This window comes from Lepidochelys olivacea (genome assembly GCF_965140295.1).
Source record: "Lepidochelys olivacea isolate rLepOli2 genome assembly, chromosome: 7".
NCBI lineage: Eukaryota > Metazoa > Chordata > Testudines > Cheloniidae > Lepidochelys > Lepidochelys olivacea.
Window position 1 is genome coordinate 4705996 of NC_140417.1, and position 19123 is coordinate 4725118.

Consider the following 19123-nt stretch of genomic DNA (forward strand, 5'->3'; position numbering starts at 1 on the left):
ACACATAAATATGTATCATTGAGGGACATTCCCATAGCATTGTAGCCAAGTGAGTGGAGTCTGTGATTCCACTTTGGGGAAGGGGACACGCTTGAACATCCATGTATTGCAGAGGCCCTGATGCCCCAGTGAGGCTCCACCCAGCACAAGTGTCCACACTGGTAGATCCAATTGTGGGATCAGGGTCATAACTGTAAACATGATGCTGCTCTTAAGGGGTCCATCCCCTTTTGGAACAGGCAGAGTCTTCTGAGACTGCAAAGCACACAAAGTTTGCGAAGCCTCTATGGATCAGCAGCTGTAGAGTCTATTTTGGGCTGGATGGAGCAGACTGGCTTAAGGCAGCTTTTAAAGCCTCTCTGCCCCATGGTGAAGAATTTTGCTGAGATTTAAAAGTTCTCTTGCAGTCTCCCTTCTCCGCCCCTCCCCCCAAGCAATCCCATTCCCCTGGTAGTCAGGACTTGACTCCACACCTATGTTTAAAAAAGCTCCAGCCACATGCTCGTGACGTCAGGGATCCTAAGCTGCCAAGGAAGTAAGGTTGCCAACCCTCCAAGATTGGTCTGGAGCAGGTGTGGGCAAATTTTGGCCCGCGGGCCAGAGGCTCTTTTAAGCTGGCCTGTGAGCTCCCACTGGAGAGCGGGATCTGGGATTTGCCCTGTTCCGGCACTCCAGCCGGGGCGCCAGGTTGGGGACCGCACCACACGGCTCCCGGAAGCCACGGCATGGTACTGCTCCAGGGCACCAGGTCAGGGGCCACACCACGCAGCTCGTGGAAGCAGCCACATGGCCCTGCTCTGAGGGTCAGAGGCCGCTCCACACGTAGAAGCCGGAGAAGGGACATGACACTGCTTCCAGGAGCTGCTTGAGGTAAGCGCCGTTCGGAGCCTGCATCCCTGAGCCTCTCTCCACACCCCAGCCCTGATCCCCCTCCCACTCTCCAAAGCCCTCGATCCCAGCACAGACCACCCTCCTGCACTCCAAACCTCTCATCCCCACCCCCACCGCACAGTCCGCACCCCCAGCTGGAACCTGCACTCCTTCCTGCACTCTGCCGCCCTGATCCCCCTCCTGCTCTCTGAATCCCTTGGTCCCAGCCCAGAGCATCCTCCTGCACCTAAAACTCCTCATACCCAGCCCCACCCCATAGCCCGCACCCCCAACCAGAGCCCTCACCGCTCCCACACCCCAACCCCAATTTTGAGAGCATTCATGGCCTGCGATACAATTTCTGTTCCCCGACGTGGCCCTCAGGCCAAAAAGTTTGCCCACCTCTGGTCTGGAATCTCCAGGATTTAAAGATTAATCTTTCATTAAAGATTATGGCATGTGGTGAAATTTCCAGGAATACATCCAACCAAAATTGGCAACCCTACAAGGAAGGCTGAGCTATTGGGGGGAGAGGAAGGGCAGGTCCATCTGACTTGGAGACAGGACTGAGTGGGGGAGGGGAGGGGCAGGAGTGAAGTTGGGGTAGATCTGACTGAGGGAGGGGCAGGACTGACTAATTAGGGGAGGGCAAGAATGATTGGTGGGGGTAGATTTCAATGACTATGGGGCAGGACCGAACTGATTGGGGGATGAGGCAGGACAGGGGCAGGAGTGAATGAGGGGTGGATCTCACTGACTATGGGGCAGGACTGACCAGGGCAGGGGAGGAATAAATGATACAGGGGTCTCACTGAGGGTGCAGGAGGGGTCTGACAAGGGGCAGGACTCACTGGAGAGGGGGAGGGACAGGACAGGAGCGAATGATGAGGAGTTGATCTGACTGACTGGGGGTAGAACTGAGGGATGGGGTTGCCAACCCTTCCGGTTTTGCCAGGAGTCTCCCTGAAGCGGGCTTAATCTCCCGGAGGCTATGAAAGCCGATCTGAGAGATTTTAGCAGCTAGAAGTCCGGTGGCACAGCAGGGGTGAGGCAGGCTCCCTGTATGCCCTGGCCCCATGTTGCTCCCGGAAGTGGCCAGCACATCTCTGCGGCCCCTGAGCAGGTGGAGGCAGGGGTCTCCGCTCGCTGCCTGCGCCTCGAGGGCCAACTCCACAGCTGCCATTGTCTGGGAACTGTGGCCAATGGGAGCTGCAGGGGTGGTGCCTGCAGGCAAGGGCAGAGCATGGAGCCCCCCCTCACCCCCCCGAGGCTGCCACAGATACTGGCTGCTTCTGGGAGCAGCGCACAGAGGAGGTGGCGCACAGAGCCCCCGACCCTGCTTAACTCCGGCAGCTCCCGGTCAGTGGCGCAGCGGGGCTGAGGCAGGCTCTGCCCCTGCAGCTCCCATTGGCCGCAGTTCCTGGCCAACGGGAGTTGTGGAGTCAGCACTCGGGGCACGGGCAGCGAGCGGAGACCCCCTGCCCTCCCCGCTCCCAGGGGCCTGACAGGCCGGCCACTTCTGGGAGCAGCGCGGGGCCAGAGCAGGCAGGAAGCCTGCCTTAGCCCCACTGGGCCACCACTCAGGAACCGCCCGAGGTAAGTGCCGCCTGACCAGAGGCCGCACACCACAACCCTTCCGCACCCCAACCTCCTGAACCAGCTTGGAGCCCCCTCCAGCACCCACACCCCCTCCCAGAGCTTTCACCCCACATCCCCTCCTGCACCCCAACCCTCTGCACCAGCCCAGTGAAAGTGAGTGAGGGTGGGGGAGATCGAGCGACGGAGGGAGGGGGCTGGAGTGAGAGGGGTGGGGCCTTGGAGAAGTGGGGGTTGATTTGACTGACTGGGGGGCAGGAGGGGTCTGACATGGGGCAGGAGCGAATGATGGGGGGGTGGATCTGACTGACTGGGGAGCAGGAGGGGTCTGACATGGGGCAGGAGGGGTCTGACATGGGGCAGGAGCGAATGATGGGGGGGTGGATCTCACTGACTGGGGAGCAGGAGGGGTCTGACTGGGGGACAGGACTGAGTGGAGGGGGAGGGGCAGGAGTGAATGATGGGGAGGTGGATCTGACTGACTGGGGGGCAGGACTGAGTGGGGGGAGGGGCAGGAGCGAATGATGGGGGGGTGGATCTGACTGACGGGGGGGCAGGAGGGGTCTGACTGTGGGGCAGGACTGAGTGGAGGGGGAGGGGCAGGAGTGAATGATGGGGGTGGATCTGACTGACGGGGGGCAGGAGGGGTCTGACATGGGGCAGGGCTGAGTGGGGGGAGGGGCAGGAGCGAATGATGGGGGGGTGGATCTGACTGACGGGGGGGCAGGAGGGGTCTGACTGTGGGGCAGGACTGAGTGGAGGGGGAGGGGCAGGAGTGAATGATGGGGAGGTGGATCTGACTGACTGGGGGGCAGGAGGGGTCTGACTCGGGGCAGGGCTGAGTGGGGGGAGGGGCAGGAGCGAATGATGGGGGGGTGGATCTGACTGACTGGGGGGCAGGAGGGGTCTGACTCGGGGCAGGGCTAAGTGGGGGGAGGGGCAGGAGCGAATGATGGGGGGGTGGATCTGACTGACAGGGGAGCAGGAGGGGTCTGACTGGGGGACAGGACTGAGTGGAGGGGGAGGGGCAGGAGCGAATGATGGGGGAGTGGATCTGACTGACTGGGGGGCAGGAGGGGTCTGACTCGGGGCAAGGCTAAGTGGGGGGAGGGGCAGGAGCGAATGATGGGGGGGTGGATCTGACTGACTGGGGGGCAGGAGGGGTCTGACTCGGGGCAGGGCTGAGTGGGGGGAGGGGCAGGAGCGAATGATGGGGGGTGATTCTGACTGACGGGGGGGCAGGAGGGGTCTGACACGGGGCAAGGCTAAGTGGGGGGAGGGGCAGGAGCGAATGATGGGGGGGTGGATCTGACTGACGGGGGGGCAGGAGGGGTCTGACACGGGGCAGGACTGAGTGGAGGGGGAGGGGCAGGAGTGAATGATGGGGAGGTGGATCTGACTGACTGGGGGGCAGGAGGGGTCTGACTCGGGGCAGGGCTGAGTGGGGGGAGGGGCAGGAGCGAATGATGAGGGGGTGGATCTGACTGACGGGGGAGCAGGAGGGGTCTGACTGGGGGACAGGACTGAGTGGAGGGGGAGGGGCAGGAGCGAATGATGGGGGGGTGGATCTGACTGACTGGGGGGCAGGAGGGGTCTGACTCGGGGCAGGGCTAAGTGGGGGGAGGGGCAGGAGCGAATGATGGGGGGGTGGATCTGACTGACTGGGGGAGCAGGAGGGGTCTGACTGGGGGACAGGACTGAGTGGAGGGGGAGGGGCAGGAGCGAATGATGGGGGGGTGGATCTGACTGACGGGGGGCAGGAGGGGTCTGACATGGGGCAGGACTGAGTGGAGGGGGAGGGGCAGGAGCGAATGATGGGGGGGTGGATCTGACTGACTGGGGGGCAGGAGGGGTCTGACTCGGGGCAGGGCTAAGTGGGGGGAGGGGCAGGAGCGAATGATGGGGGGGTGGATCTGACTGACTGGGGGAGCAGGAGGGGTCTGACTGGGGGACAGGACTGAGTGGAGGGGGAGGGGCAGGAGCGAATGATGGGGGGGTGGATCTGACTGACTGGGGGGCAGGAGGGGTCTGACATGGGGCAGGGCTGAGTGGGGGGAGGGGCAGGAGCGAATGATGGGGGGGTGGATCTGACTGACGGGGGGGCAGGAGGGGTCTGACATGGGGCAGGGCTGAGTGGGGGGAGGGGCAGGAGCGAATGATGGGGGGGTGGATCTGACTGACGGGGGGGCAGGAGGGGTCTGACACGGGGCAAGGCTCGGGGGAGGGGGAGGCGCAGGTCTGACTGACCCCGGCGGTTGGGGCCGGATAACGAGGGAAGCCGCAGAGCCCCCGTGGCAAAGGGGCGGGGCTGGAAACAGGGACCTTCTCGCCTTCCAATCCCCTCCCTCCCCATGTTCCCGTGTGGCCCCGAGGGCCGCCCTCCGCATGTGATTGGTTACCGACCCCGCTCTTCTCCAATCACGGCGGCGAAGGCAGGGAGGCACCTGACCCGGCCCAGGGCCTGAGCCCGCCCACCGAGGTGAAGGGACCAATGGCAGGGAGCGGCGCCCCCTCCTTTCCTGCCGTCTCCATGGTGCCGCGCCGGCCGCGTGACGGTAAGTGGACAGTGGGCCGCAGGGCTCGGACGAGCCGAAGGGGGCGCTGCTGGGCGGCACGCTCGGCCCTGCGCGGAGTGGTACGTCCCGTGGGCCCCCTCCTCCCGCACGCAGTGGTCGAGCCGCAGAGGAGGATGGCGAAGCCTCAGGTGCCGAAGCCCAGGGGCTCGCCCCTGCTCGTGCGCGTGCCCCGGCCCCCGGCGGCTGATCGGGCGCGAGCGCCGCCCTCGCGCCTTTCCCGCCCACTGGGCCTTGAGGCGCTCGACGTGTCACCTCCCCTCCCCCCCCCCCGCCATCGATGTCCCCTATGGGGGTGCTGGGCCTGAGGGGGGGGGGGCTCTGTTTTCCCGTGCGGGCAGAGCACTGCTGGGGGCTTCCAGTGCCTGGGTGGGGAGGAGCCCGGGGCTCTGGCACCAGGTTTATGGCCGTTGGCAAGGACAGCGCTGGGCCCAGCCAGCAGGTGCCCCCCCCCCAGCACCGCCAGTACCTCACGTTTATTACTGGGGGGGGGGGGGAAGAGTGTGATTTGGCCCGTTCTCCTCCCCCTGCCGCATCCACTGAGGACCTTCAAGGAGGATGCCCTTGGTGTCGATCAGGAGTCATTGCAAAAGGCAGAGCCACAGTGTGACTTGCCTGGGGGGCAGCTCCAGTCCGGCCAATTCTGCCGCTGCTTCAGGCTTGCCCTGTGGGAGGGCAACAGCTCCCTGTCCGTCCGCCCCACCCCCCATGGTAAAATATTTGTCTATGGGGGTGAGTCCCGTTTTCCCCATTATCTGAATCCTTTCCTTGTCACCTGTGAGCTCACGTTAGGGGGGGTCGATAATACAGAGGCCTGAACAGAGCAGTGGACACACACACACGCTCTGGCCAGGCTTGTGAGGTGGAGGACAAGCCCGTGGCGGTGTCGCTGCTGAAAGGCTCTCTTCCCCCGAGTTGTCTGAATAACATCCGCTTTGCCCATGCTATCCGGATAATTGGCAGTATATTGTGTGCGTGCAAATTTAGAGGGTGGGGTGGGATTGCTCTAGCTGGTTCAGACTCTTGATATTTTTATTCCCCCAGATATCTGCTGCGCACAGTTGTGTTCATCGTTTTATGAATACCTAGTGACTTTCATTCTGCTGGATCCCAAAGCACTTTAGAGTAATGCAGACTCTTTTGAGGTGGAGCTTGGTAAACAACTGACCACAGAATAGGATAGACCTTAGTCTTTGGGGGGGAAAGCTTTAAGCTCCATGCAGAGCAGACAATATGGACATTGTTTTTTGGTGTTTCATTATAACCCCCACAATTAGATTTAGATTCTACCATTTGTGTAATTCTTCATCCTCTGATTTATACAGCAGAGGGACTGTGCTGATTTCACTCCATTTTTATATAACATAGTAAATTACATGTATATAAAATGAATTACCATAATTCGACTGTTTTAAATTATCTATATGTTTAAATAGGGATGCATCTTTTTTCCAGTGTCTCTAAACTAGTATTTTTCTCATGGTCTTAATCTAAATAGTCTTTGTATATGCATAGTTTGCATGAGCATTTTACTATAGTAGAGGCACGTAAATGCACATTCAGCTTGCATAGCTGAAAATCAAGCCTTTGTGCCGCCATTCTCTAGTAGGTAAAATGGGTTTAATGAGATTCAAGAGGAGATGTAAGCACGAGTTAGTAATGTGTATATACAGTGTTTTGAACAAGTAAAGTATCCAGTAGTGCTATTATCTATATAGTGTTGTACACAGCTCCAATTTCACTTTTTTTTTAAAAAAAAGTTGCTTAGTCAGGTAGGAAGCTGCCCTGCATGTAACTAGGTCTGTCTAATATGCAACATTCTTAAATACTTAAAAGATAAGTATTCATGTATATCTTTGGAGGAATAATTTTAACTTTCCTTTGTTTTCTTTAATAGAGTAAAGTTGGCAGTTAGTTAAGTAATCAAAGATGGCATCCTACTTAGCACAAGAAGTTCAGCTTGCTAGAAGACATGACAAGATGTAAGTACTTGTTTCAGGATTGTGGCCTGTGTTGTAGCAACTTGTGCTATGATCTTCCCAAAGCTCTCAAACTATGCAGGACTGGCTGATGAGTATGTGGATGGGAGACCTCCACAGAATATTTAAGTGCTGAAACAAGGGGTTGGTGGTTCGATAGGGGGCACTCTTCCTTTGAAAACTACTGAATCAGTATCCCAGTCTGCCACAAGGGAGATCAGTGCTGCCAATGCTGTTGTCTTCCAGATGAGCTGCAGAACTGGGGACCTGACCTTTAACCTCAGTATCCTGACTAAATTCCAACTCAAGTAGCTTGAGTTCTGCCATCCAAAACTCAACTTGTGGTTTCAGTTCAATATAGTATTTTCTTCACATTTTGATTTCTAAAATATCAATACATCTTCAGTTCACGGTTAACTCAGCTTGTAAAGTGAAAAGAACAGGAGTACTTGTGGCACCTTAGAGACTAACACATTTATTTGAGCATAAGCTTTCGTGGGCTAAAACCCACTTCATCGGATGCATGCAGTAGAAAATACAGTAGGAAGATATATATATATACACACAGAGTACATGAAACAATGGGTATTACCATACACACTATAACAAGAGTGATCAGTTAAGGTGAGGAGTACTTGTGGCACCTTAGAGACTAACCAATTTATTTGAGCATAAGCTTTCGTGAGCTACAGCTCACTTCATTGGATGAGTACTGTTGCTGCAGACTGGGAAAACTGACAAAGAATAATTGTTCTGAAAATCATGGGTCACGTTCACGTCTAGTGTAAGTAAATGCAGCTACATTGAGTGAATTCCGTTCAGCTGTTCGCAGAATGGTGGGGTACTCTGGCTGCAGTACAAACAAAATTTTATGATCACGTGCATCTTATACCACATCCATCATTTACTAACTTATGTGACAACAGAGTCTATCTAGATTAGCACTTGTGGGTAAGGTTGAGTTTTATAGGTTAGTTTAAAATGAGACATCTGAAAATCTAAGGCTCATGTAAGGATGGCTCACAAGTACCACCTGAGTGGAGGTATCTGGAGGGAATATGAGTGCATATGGCAAGAAGTATAATGGTCTCTGGGGACTCTACAGGGAGCTCTTTGACTCTTGCTACGTTTCTTGCAGAAAACATATTACTCATTCTCCTCTCAGTGTTGGCTTCTGAGCACTTGCAGGGGTGGTGCTGTGCCTATACTACCTCAACCCCTCCTGCCACACATCATCTGAGATACTCAGTGCTTGTGAGCCCCCTTCATGTATGAGCACTGCTGATTGCAGCATTATGTCTGCCTCACTGCATGGGAACACAGCGGGAAGGGTCTGCCTGTACTTTCTTCCTCCCTCAGCACACCCACACTGAAACAGGCATAATTAGGCCTATAATTTCAAAAGAATTGGTTAAGGTAAAAGGTTATTATTTTCTAGCTACTGTGCAAAGTGTTCTGCCCACTTATTAAAATATTTTCCTTTGTAGACTCTCTCAGAGATCGGTATTGCTACAGCAGATGGAGAATCATCTAGGAGACAAAAAGACTGAAAAGATGTCGCAAACACAAGCAGCTGATGCAGCTTATAAAAGAAATGCAGCACTTTTAAGTGTAAGTTTCTGTGACTGTCAAGTGGCACATTGTGAAATGCAGTTTTACATAGATTACAGGCTAAAAACATTTGTGTCTTAGTTTTTCAGGTTAATTTTATAATATTAGGGTCCTGATTCTGGAACTTGTGCAAAATGTATTAAATAAGAAGTCTTTGTAACCTGGGACCTCACTAACTGTTTCACACACCCTTCTCATGAGAGCCTGATGGGTTCCAGCCTGAGCCTGAATAGCTATACTGCAATTTTATAGTCCTGCAGCCTGAGCCCTGTGAGCCCAAGTCAGTTGACAGGGTGTTTTATTGCTGTGTAGACCTATCCCAAGTAAACTGATTCTAAAAGGCTGATTACTGAATCTTTCTTTGCAGACAGGCTTACAATTCTAAGATCATGCTAAGCCCCATTTGAAACAAGAGCAGTCTTTTCCTCTGCCATCTTTGTTCTGTATCCATCCAGGAGATTGCCCATCAAATCCACATTTCTCCAAATACTCATGAAAAACTGTTGCTTAGATGCAATCTCAAGTCCGGAGTTAAAATTTGATTGAAAGACCAATAGGCGCTGACCCCCAGAGAAAAAAAAAAAGTGGGTGCTCAGCAGCCCTGCTGATAAGCTCCTCCCTCTTCCCCTCCCCCCCAGTGCTTCCCGCCCACTGGTGATCAGCTGTTCAGCAGGAGGTGGTGTGGCGGAGTCAGGAAGAGGCGGAGCGAGGGTGGGGCGCACTCAGGGGAGGGGGCGGGAAGAGGCGGGGCGAGGTGGATTGGAGTTGGGTTGGGTTTTGGAAGAAGGGGTGGAGTGAGGGCGGGGCCTGGGGCAGAGCAGGGATCGAGCACTCCCCAGGGAAATGAGAAAGTCAGTACCTCTGGATGACCAGTTAGCAGTTTTTTATTTTTGCAGTTTTCCCAGTTAGCAGTTTTCCCAGTTAGCAGCTTTTTATTTTTGAGATGTCTGATTTTGGGGGGGGTTGTTCAAAAGAAATCTTTTCATTTCCTCCTTTTTTTAATGAAAAAGAGTATAAAACCTATTAAAATCACCTTTGTCCAGCACACACATATTTACTGTTATTGTTCAAGGTATATTCACCTTGTTTTTCTACTGGATGTTGCAGTATCTTGTTCAGTGACATTGTGTCTTTGTTTTATAAAGACATCCCTGGAACATTTTAGTCTCCAAGGGTGGGGATCTGTCACCTCTATGGAGAAGGGAAAATTACTTCCCTTTAATTGCTTTGATTAGAACATGTTATGACAGATCACCTACTCATCCATTCTGCACTTTTCAGAGTTAGGGGTTCTGTAACCTTCCTGTATACTTTTAAATTCTGCATATATCTCGGCTTCTTCCTCAAGGGGAACTGGTAATTAGGTCAATAGAAGGCTCTTATTTTGGTTGCAGGGACTGACATGTGATACGCCCTGCTGGAACCAACAGCTTAGAATTTTGAACCTGAAGAGGTCTCCCCTTGCCCTCTAACACAAGAGCACGTTGTAAAGTGGGGGTCTGTTACTAAGAATATCTTCATAGAACATCACTTAAAAGTAGGTTATTTCCTCCGTGCACATGCCCTCTCTCTTTGCTGTTGCTTATTATTTAATTCTACTGTCTAATATGGCACAGTGTTTTGGACTCTCATTTGTATGAAAGATGCTGTACAAAATAAAATCATATTTTTATCTCGTGTACAGCCAGAATGTCCTCCTGTGTCCATTGGGACAAGAACTCAAATTTTTCATTCTAGAAAGTGAAAAGATTCATCTTTGTGAAAAAATTTCTGGCCAAGCTGTGTGTGCTGGGGCAAGACTTGACACATCTGCAGTTTGAATGAAACTCAACTGTGTTGCAAGGCCCTCCAGCCTACTTAAGTCCCAAACAGAGGCTGCACAACTGGAGACTACAGGCAGAATTGCCAGTCAAAGGTGCCTGTGTACCTGATATGTGCTAAAGACAGGATCTCCACACTGGTCCCATATAAGGTCACATTGGGGATAGGATAGGGGTGGGATTGTGGGTCCAGTGACGCCAAAACCCTCTGGAATGGGTGTGGCTGCTATTCCAGCCTTGGTCTGAAACAGCTGATGTGTAGATTTGGCCTCCCCAAGCCCTCTGTGTGTCACTCATCTAGAGCCTGAATACCCAGACTTTGTACAGAGGTGGCAAATTTCCCCCATTATATTTCCCCCATAATTCTTCTCCATATGTGTTTTTATAAACAAGGTTCAAATTAGCACTTATTTGTTGACAAGCATAATAAATGCAGATTACATTTGTGCATACTGAAACAAGCTCATTATGATAGTAAATGTTATTGATATTTAATGTAAACCTATAGCAAAAATATGTAGTCTTGAAGTTATGCAGGATATTTGCCATCTACTATCATATTCCTCAAAATGATTTCTTTCAAGTGTCAAAAACATTAGTGTTCATAGAAGAAATAAAAACATATGTATGACCATCAAAACAAATAGTCTGGCAGGATAAAGCAGCATAAATAAGTCTAGATATATTAATTTTATACTAGCTTTAACAGACATGCAGTACTGCAGATGCTTTCTGATAACAAAATAAAACAGGAAAGAGATCCATGCAGAATAATATATTAGAGCCTTGAAAAAACGGTTCATATTTATGTGCCAGCTTCAGAATATTGTTCCTGATACCAGGCACTGTACATTTCACAGTTACCATGTGGGGAGTTGTTGATTTGGCCTACTCAAAAATACACGGACATGATGAGGTGTTGATTTTTGCTTAAACTTAGAAAAAACAGAAATGCAAATAAAATTAATTCAGTTTTATGTGAACATAAAAAAAAAACCCCTTACGCTCTCCCTTTCTGCCAATTGAAATTTTATGCTCACATAGCTCAAAAATGGCTGAAGCTAGAAACTTCAAACTTAGCTTGCTTTATAATCCTTATTGAGTAAGAGGGGGAAAATGAAATTTGAAGAAAATGGATTTTAAAGATTTAATTCAGCATTTTTATACAATTGTGTTAGAGTATGTTTCCCCCGAACATGTTTAAAGGAGGCGTTGTGAGGTTTAAGAATGTTCATTCAGGCCTTGGATTAAACACCTTGCTTAGGTGCTGTATTTAATAAGTGCTGAGATAGCTCTGAAGACACTTAGTAGTACTACTGCACTGTTAACTTGGCCACCTTGCACATATGTACATAAGAACAGCTATACTGGGTCAGACGAAAGGTCCATCTAGCCCAGTATCCTCTCTTCTGACAGGTTTCAGAGTAACAAGCCGTGTTAGTCTGTATTAGCAAAAAGAAAAGGAGTACTTGTGGCACCTTAGAGACTAACCAATTTATTTGAGCATGAGCTTTCCTGAGCTACAGCTCACTTCATCGGATGCATACCGTGGAAACTGCAGCAGACATGATACACACAGAGATCATGAAACAATACCTCCTCCCACCCCACTGTCCTGCTGGTAATAGCTTATCTAAAGTGATCATCAAGTTGGGCCATTTCCAGCACAAATCCAGGTTTTCTAACCCTCCACACCCCCCACACAAACTCATTCTCCTGCTGGTAATAGCTCATCCAAAGTGACCACTCTCCCTACAATGTGCATGATAATCAAGGTGGGCCATGTCCAGCACAAATCCAGGCTTTCTCACACACCCCCTTTTTTTTTCCCGGGAACACACACACACACACACAAACTCACTCTCCTGCTGGCAATAGCTCATCCAAACTGACCACTCTCCAAGTTTAAATCCAAGTTTAACCAGAACGTCGGGGGGGGGGGGAGGAAAAAACAAGGGGAAATAGGCTACCTTGCATAATGACTTAGCCACTCCCAGTCTCTATTTAAGCCTAAATTAATAGTATCCAATTTGCAAATGAATTCCAATTCAGCAGTTTCTCGCTGGAGTCTGTAATTGCTTTAGCATTTGCTCAAGAAACTTCCTGAAAAAGCACAAGATCAAACCCGCACAGACACATCCCTGGAATTCCGACCTGGGATATTCTATCTACTACCCAAGATCTATAAACCTGGAAATCCTGGGCGCCCCATCATCTCAGGCATTAGCACCCTGACAGCAGGATTGTCTGGCTATGTAGACTTCCTCCTCAGGCCCTACGCTACCAGCACTCCCAGCTACCTTCGAGACACCACTGACTTCCTGAGGAAACTTCAATCCATCGGTGATCTTCCTGATAACACCATCCTGGCCACTATGGATGTAGAAGCCCTCTACACCAACATTCCACACAAAGATGGACTACAAGCCGTCAAGAACACTATCCCCGATAATGTCACGGCTAACCTGGTGGCTGGACTTTGTCCTTACCCATAACTATTTTACATTTGGGGACAATGTATACCTTCAGATCAGCGGCACTGCTGTGGGTACCCGCATGGCCCCACAGTATGCCAACATTTTTATGGCTGATTTAGAACAACGTTTCCTCAGCTCTCGTCCCCTAAAGCCCCTACTCTACTTGCGCTATATTGATGACATCTTCATCATCTGGACCCATGGAAAAGAAGCCCTTGAGGAATTCCACCATGATTTCAACAACTTCCATCCCACCATCAACCTCAGGCTGGTCCAGTCCACACAAGAGATCCACTTCCTGGACACTACAGTGCTAATAAACAATGGTCACATAAACACCACCCTATACCGGAAACCTACTGACCGCTATTCCTACCTACATGCCTCCAGCTTTCACCCTGACCACACCACACGATCCATCGTCTACAGCCAAGCTCTGCGATACAACCGCATTTGCTCCAACTCCTCAGACAGAGACAAACACCTACAAGATCTCTGTCAAGCTTTCTTACAACTACAATACCCACCTGCGGAAGTGAAGAAACAGATTGATAGAGCCAGAAGAGTTCCCAGAAGTCACCTACTACAGGACAGGCCTAACAAAGAAAATAACAGAACGCCACTAGCCGTCACCTTCAGCCCCCAACTAAAACCCCTCCAATGCATTATTAAGGATCTACAACCTATCCTGAAGGATGACCCAACACTCTCACAAATCTTGGGAGACAGGCCAGTCCTTGCCTACAGACAGCCCCCCAACCTGAAGCAAATATTCACCAGCAACCACATACCACACAACAGAACCACTAACCCAGGAACTTATCCTTGCAACAAAGCCCGTTGCCAACTGTGCCCACATATCTATTCAGGGGACACCATCACAGGGCCTAATAACATCAGCCACACTATCAGAGGCTCGTTCACCTGCACATCCACCAATGTGATATATGCCATCATGTGCCAGCAATTCCCCTCTGCCATTTACATTGGTCAAACTGGACAGTCTCTACGTAAAAGAATAAATGGACACAAATCAGATGTCAAGAATTATAACATTCATAAACCAGTTGGAGAACACTTCAATCTCTCTGGTCACGCGATTACAGACATGAAAGTTGCGATATTACAACAGAAAAACTTCAAATCCAGACTCCAGCGAGAGACTACTGAATTGGAATTCATTTGCAAATTGGATACAATTAACTTAGGCTACCTTGCATAATGACTTAGCCACTCCCAGTCTCTATTCAAACCTATTTCCCCTTGTTTTTTCCTACCCCCCCCCCCGACGTTCTGGTTTAACTTGGATTTAAACTTGGAGAGTGGTCAATTTGGATGAGCTATTGCCAGCAGGAGAGTGAGTTTGTGTGTGTGTGTGTGTGTGTGTCCCTGGGGAAAAAAAAAAGGGGCGGGGTGAGAGCCTGGATTTGTGCTGGACATGGCCCACCTTGATTACCATGCACATTGTGAAGAGAGTTGTCACTTTGGATGGGCTATTACCAGCAGGAGAATGAGTTTGTGTGTGTGGGGGGGGGGGGCGGAGGGTGAGAAAACCTGGATTTGTGCTGGAAATGGCCCAACTTGATGATCACTTTAGATAAGTTATTACCAGCAGGACAGTGGGGTGGGAGGAGGTATTGGTTCATGATCTCTGTGTGTATATAATGTCTGCTGCAGTTTCCACGGTATGCATCCAATGAAGTGAGCTGTAGCTCAGGAAAGCTCATGCTCAAATAAATTGGTTAGTCTCTAAGGTGCCACAAGTACTCCTTTTCTCTTCCAACAGTGGCCAATTCCAGGTGCCCCAGAGGGAAAGAATAAAACAGGGAATCATCAAGTGATCCCTCCAGTTGCCCATGTATGTAGTATTTTCTGTTCTCTTCCTTGTTATTCATAAATCTTAATGTATTACTGTGATATTTAGTATAGACCATAAAGTATAAAGTTTAGGATGTGTGATGTAACAGAGCGAGCATTTTAGCATAAAATTTGGGCCAAATTCTGATCTCATATATGGTGGTGTAAGTCTGGATTATACGAGTGTAAATGACATCTGAATTTGGCCCCATAATAGTGATGTATGCATCAGAATTTCCATTTTTACCTCTGGGAAGGGACTTGAACTGTTTTTCTTGTAGTCCTGGCCATTTTAAACAGGGTTATGGGATAGACTAGTGCTTAATATTGTAGTATCCTAGATTCTGTTTTACTTGTCAAAGGTGTTTACGCTGCTGACTTCAGATAAATTGGAGAGAATTAGAAAATGTAAATTCCCAACACCAGACTTTTAAAAAATAAAAATGCCACAACAGGCACCTTCTAGCCACCAGCTACATGCAAAGGTGCCATCTAATTTTTCAGTGGCCTCAGTTTTTTTCCAAGGCGTATTGCACCTTCCAGCAAAAATTTCTTTCACTGTCTGTCATTTAAATCAGTTTTCTGAATTACAATAGACTACAAATATACAAACTGGAGTGGAGCAACAAAAAGACACATCTGATATCTAGGCCATGCCAATGTGACCTTTTCTACTAAAATGTGTACAACAGCTGTTTTCCCTTGGCTGAAAGTAATTTATTTCCTACATAAACATTCCTGTATCAAAATTAAGTAGCCACAGAGATAGTGATCTTGGTCTGTTTTGCACCTTCCTGTGTAAATACTTGTAGGAAGAAGTCATAGGGGGAGTAAAATGCTCTGAGGGGACTGTGGTGCATAAAAACCCAAATAGACAGGACTGAATGGAGACTGATCCACCTTTTTGCCATGACAGGTAATTGCTCCAGGCCATGGCAAAGGCATGTTGGTGAAGTGTGGGGGAGCTTGCCTGGTGCTGTTAATGGTATACCTGTGCATACACAGAGAACTTGACTTTGTAGTGTTGTCAAGCCATGGCTGCTATGCAATTTTACATTTTAACTAAAAACCACTCTGTTTCGTCATTTTTTGTTCTGAGTTCCAGAAAAGGAAGGAATCGGAAAGTGTTGTATAAGTATCGGATGTGTTTATGCCTCCAATTCTTATGGTTTCAACTGTATCCAGGCCAATTCCAGAACAAAACAGAAATTGCATCCACAGAGTCCATAAAGTTGACAATTACTGTCATGATTTGTATTATTCACTGGGCATTATCTGTGGTGCTCAGCACTGTTCAGAACATGCCAGAAAATATAGTTCCTGAGCCAATGTGTATGAAATGTGTAGCCCTGGATAAGATGGCTCAGATATTTAAGTATGAAATGTATAGTTATTAAGCACATATTGATATATGTGAGTGAAGGCACTGCTGACAATAGAAGTTTTACTAGATTAAGGACGAGAAGATTTGACTCTCCAACTTTCTTTCTAGAGGAAGAGCTGCCCAGAGCTCCGGTGCCTGTTTATTTTCCTTTCCTGCCTGCAGTGGCCCTGATATACCTCAGAAGTGTCAGGTTTTTTTTCTCAACTTTAAAATATAGACTTCTCTTGCTGTTTGGTTTTAAATAGTCTCCTGTGAGAACTGCAACTCAATCACTGTAGTGTTGCATTTAAGAGCCTTCTGGAAAGTAACTAGCCCTTAAACAGAAGTAAAAGCAGTGTTGCCAAATCTCATGATTTTGTCATGAGTCTCATGCTAATTGCTTTCCTTAAAGTCCCAGCTCCTGGAGTCAAGTGGATATATGATGATTTCAGCCTTCATTCTGAAAGAAAAATGAAGTTTCTAGCCCTTATGGCTGTGGAGAAAACTTAAATATGTGACCCCAATACACCCTAAAGGCTCAAAAACCAAAAGGCAAATAAAAAGAACCCCAAAGCTGTCATTTTTACATAATCTCTTGATTTTTGGTGAGCCTGATTCATGATTTTTGAACATTTGGGGTTGGCAATACTATGAAAGTGACTGAAAAGTGTCAGTTTCACTCCTGTTTGAAGTCCCTTTCTAGTCTATTAGTAGTAGTGAGGTAACACCCCTAGAGCCCCGGCAGATGTATTCTAAACTCTCGGGGCCTTGCCCTAGTAGGATGTTTCCCAAGTTAAATGATCTATTCCAAGCTTGATGAACTGCAAAAAAGTGATAGAAAGTAATCTGGATTTTTCTACAATTGTTTCAGTTGTATTCAAGAGTTAGTAACAAAGAATATACATTACAGTTTTAAACCTAACCAGTGTCCCTTAAGAAGTGACTTGACACAAGATATGAGAACATGTTAGTATTAGAGCTGAGTGGGTCTAATATTTATTTAATCCTCTCTTTTTATGTAGAAATTAGATACAGTGCTCCTATCAGCTAATTTCTAAATTATTATCTGCAAAAAAAAACAAACCTAGAGTTTTTAGATGCCTGAGTAGCCCCTGGAACCACAGTTAAAGTCCCCTCCTCCCCCACCAAAATCTGAAATGGTGCCCCTGTGTCATTTGTTCCATGTCCCTTTCTCATTCCCTCATTTCGACCTTATGATCTGCACCCCTAATCCTGTTTGTTTTTTGTCCATTGTACTTAATTCTGGTCCTGTGACCTCTCCTTAATGCGAAAAGGCAGCCTTCCGTTACTGTGATGTGCTCCACCTATCAATCCCAGGATTTAAGTAGCGTAGCACCTTATACGATCCTTCCACAGAGATCAGTTAGCCACCTCAAACAAGCACTAGGTTCACTGATAAAACTGTAGAAAGACCAAACAAAAAACTGCTTGGATGATATTTTCAATCTTATTCTCTTCTATCTGCATACAGTAAAATCACTATAAATATGCTATAAAACCAGTCCAAATATTAATACATTTTCATTCATTTTAAATAAAGATAAACATTGTAACTTGATTTTAGCTTAGAACTTTCTGCGAAGAACTATTAGTTTCTTTTAATCATGCTCTACACTAATTTTAGGCCAGATTCTGCAATTGACTACTACTCAATATGAGTAATTGTGTTTGGGTTCTCCTGTAGACCTGCTCCTTCAGAATCTCACTGTTCTGAGTAGTATATCTTTGGGAAGTCCCTTTGGGGAATTTCCTCACTCATTTATTTTTTATGTTGTACTCTTCACACCTGCTTTCTGCTCCCAACTCTGCCATCTGCTATGCTTCCCTCCCCACCCCCCGTTCTGCTTTGGCTCCTTCACACCCATCTCCCATGCCCCTTTCTATCTCTTCATCTGCCCGAAAGCCCTGCACTCGGTCTCTTCAGTGCTTGGCTGTGGAACTAAGCCTGCAAGAAAGGGTTACAATTTAAAAGAGTCTTTTCAAATTGAGTCTAGGCCTCTGTGAACCCAACACATGTCTACTGGGCAAGTGGAAGCCCATGTGCAGATTTTACAAGAAATCTAAGAGAGGTGTGTTCTCATCCGAGTTTGAATGTCTGGTGAACAGCTTGCTGCATCTCTACATTTTTGTGCACATGTTATGCATGCATATTAGCAAGTCATCTTTGTCTTGGGGAAGACGAGATCTTGAACAAATTTGCTTAGTTACTTTAAAGCTACAGTAGATAGAATACATGCTTCAGTTCATCTACTCAGCACAGCGAATACCACGCTCCTTTTTTTCTGTATTGTCATGAGGAACATAGTCTAACTATAAATTACCTTTGTGTATGGAGAGATTAAATATGTAGTAGGTGCTGTCTGTCAGAACACTTCTGGCAAAGAAAATAATTCTTACAGCCAGGAAATGCAAGAAAGGCTCCTGCAAAACCTCCAATATATTAGTGTTATTGTCAAAAATAAGAGGCTGCAGGATCTATGGCTAAACAGAAGATTTCAATTCCAGGGATATCAAATCCAGTGCTTCTTAGGAGAAATAAGTTCACTTAAAAGGCAATTAAATATATATTGCCTGTTAATGTCACCTGTAACTTGTCAAACTGTTATTTTAAACAGGATATAGAAGCAGCAGAAAAGAGGTTGCAAGCAAGAGTACACCTACAGCCACATCCTGATATTGTTAAGCTTGAAGTAAGTCCTGAAATAAACTCCATCCTTTCACTTGCTATGTACAAAATAGTTCCCTTTTTTTTCTGAAGCATATTCGTAAAGTAAAAATAATTGATTTTGAAATTGACTGGTATAGCCAAGGGCCTGTGTACTGTGCAGTTGGCTGAACCTAAATTCTGGGCTAAGGTCCTTAGATTCTGCTGTAGCCTAGGGGAAATTCTCTAGCAGATTCAGATATTTTTTGACTGGAGCTTTTTATTTAATTAAATATGAAAATGAATAATTTA

At 48.1% G+C, this 19123-nt stretch overlaps 1 protein-coding gene and 1 long non-coding RNA gene across 4 annotated transcripts in view; one reads left to right on the plus strand and one right to left on the minus strand.

Moving 5' to 3' along the window:
* LOC311523132 overlaps positions 1–4952 on the minus strand; it is a 19286-nt gene extending 14334 nt beyond the window's left edge. The window contains exon 1 of the long non-coding RNA XR_014712274.1: positions 4870–4952. This is a non-coding gene — a long non-coding RNA (uncharacterized lncRNA). The remainder of the gene's footprint in view (positions 1–4869) is intronic.
* CEP15 (centrosomal protein 15) overlaps positions 4933–19123 on the plus strand; it is a 26637-nt gene continuing 12446 nt past the window's right edge. Inside the window, exons 1-4 of one of the 3 annotated variants that reach the window (XM_084632850.1) lie at positions 4933–5021; positions 6937–7021; positions 8506–8629; positions 18783–18857. In XM_084632850.1, the coding sequence (XP_084488976.1) occupies positions 6969–7021; positions 8506–8629; positions 18783–18857 (252 nt within the window). In that variant the 5' untranslated portion in view covers positions 4933–5021; positions 6937–6968. Of the gene's footprint in view, positions 5171–6936; positions 7022–8505; positions 8630–18782; positions 18858–19123 lie in introns of all 3 variants that reach the window. The other 2 variants (XM_084632851.1, XM_084632849.1) reach the window with 2 other exon arrangements.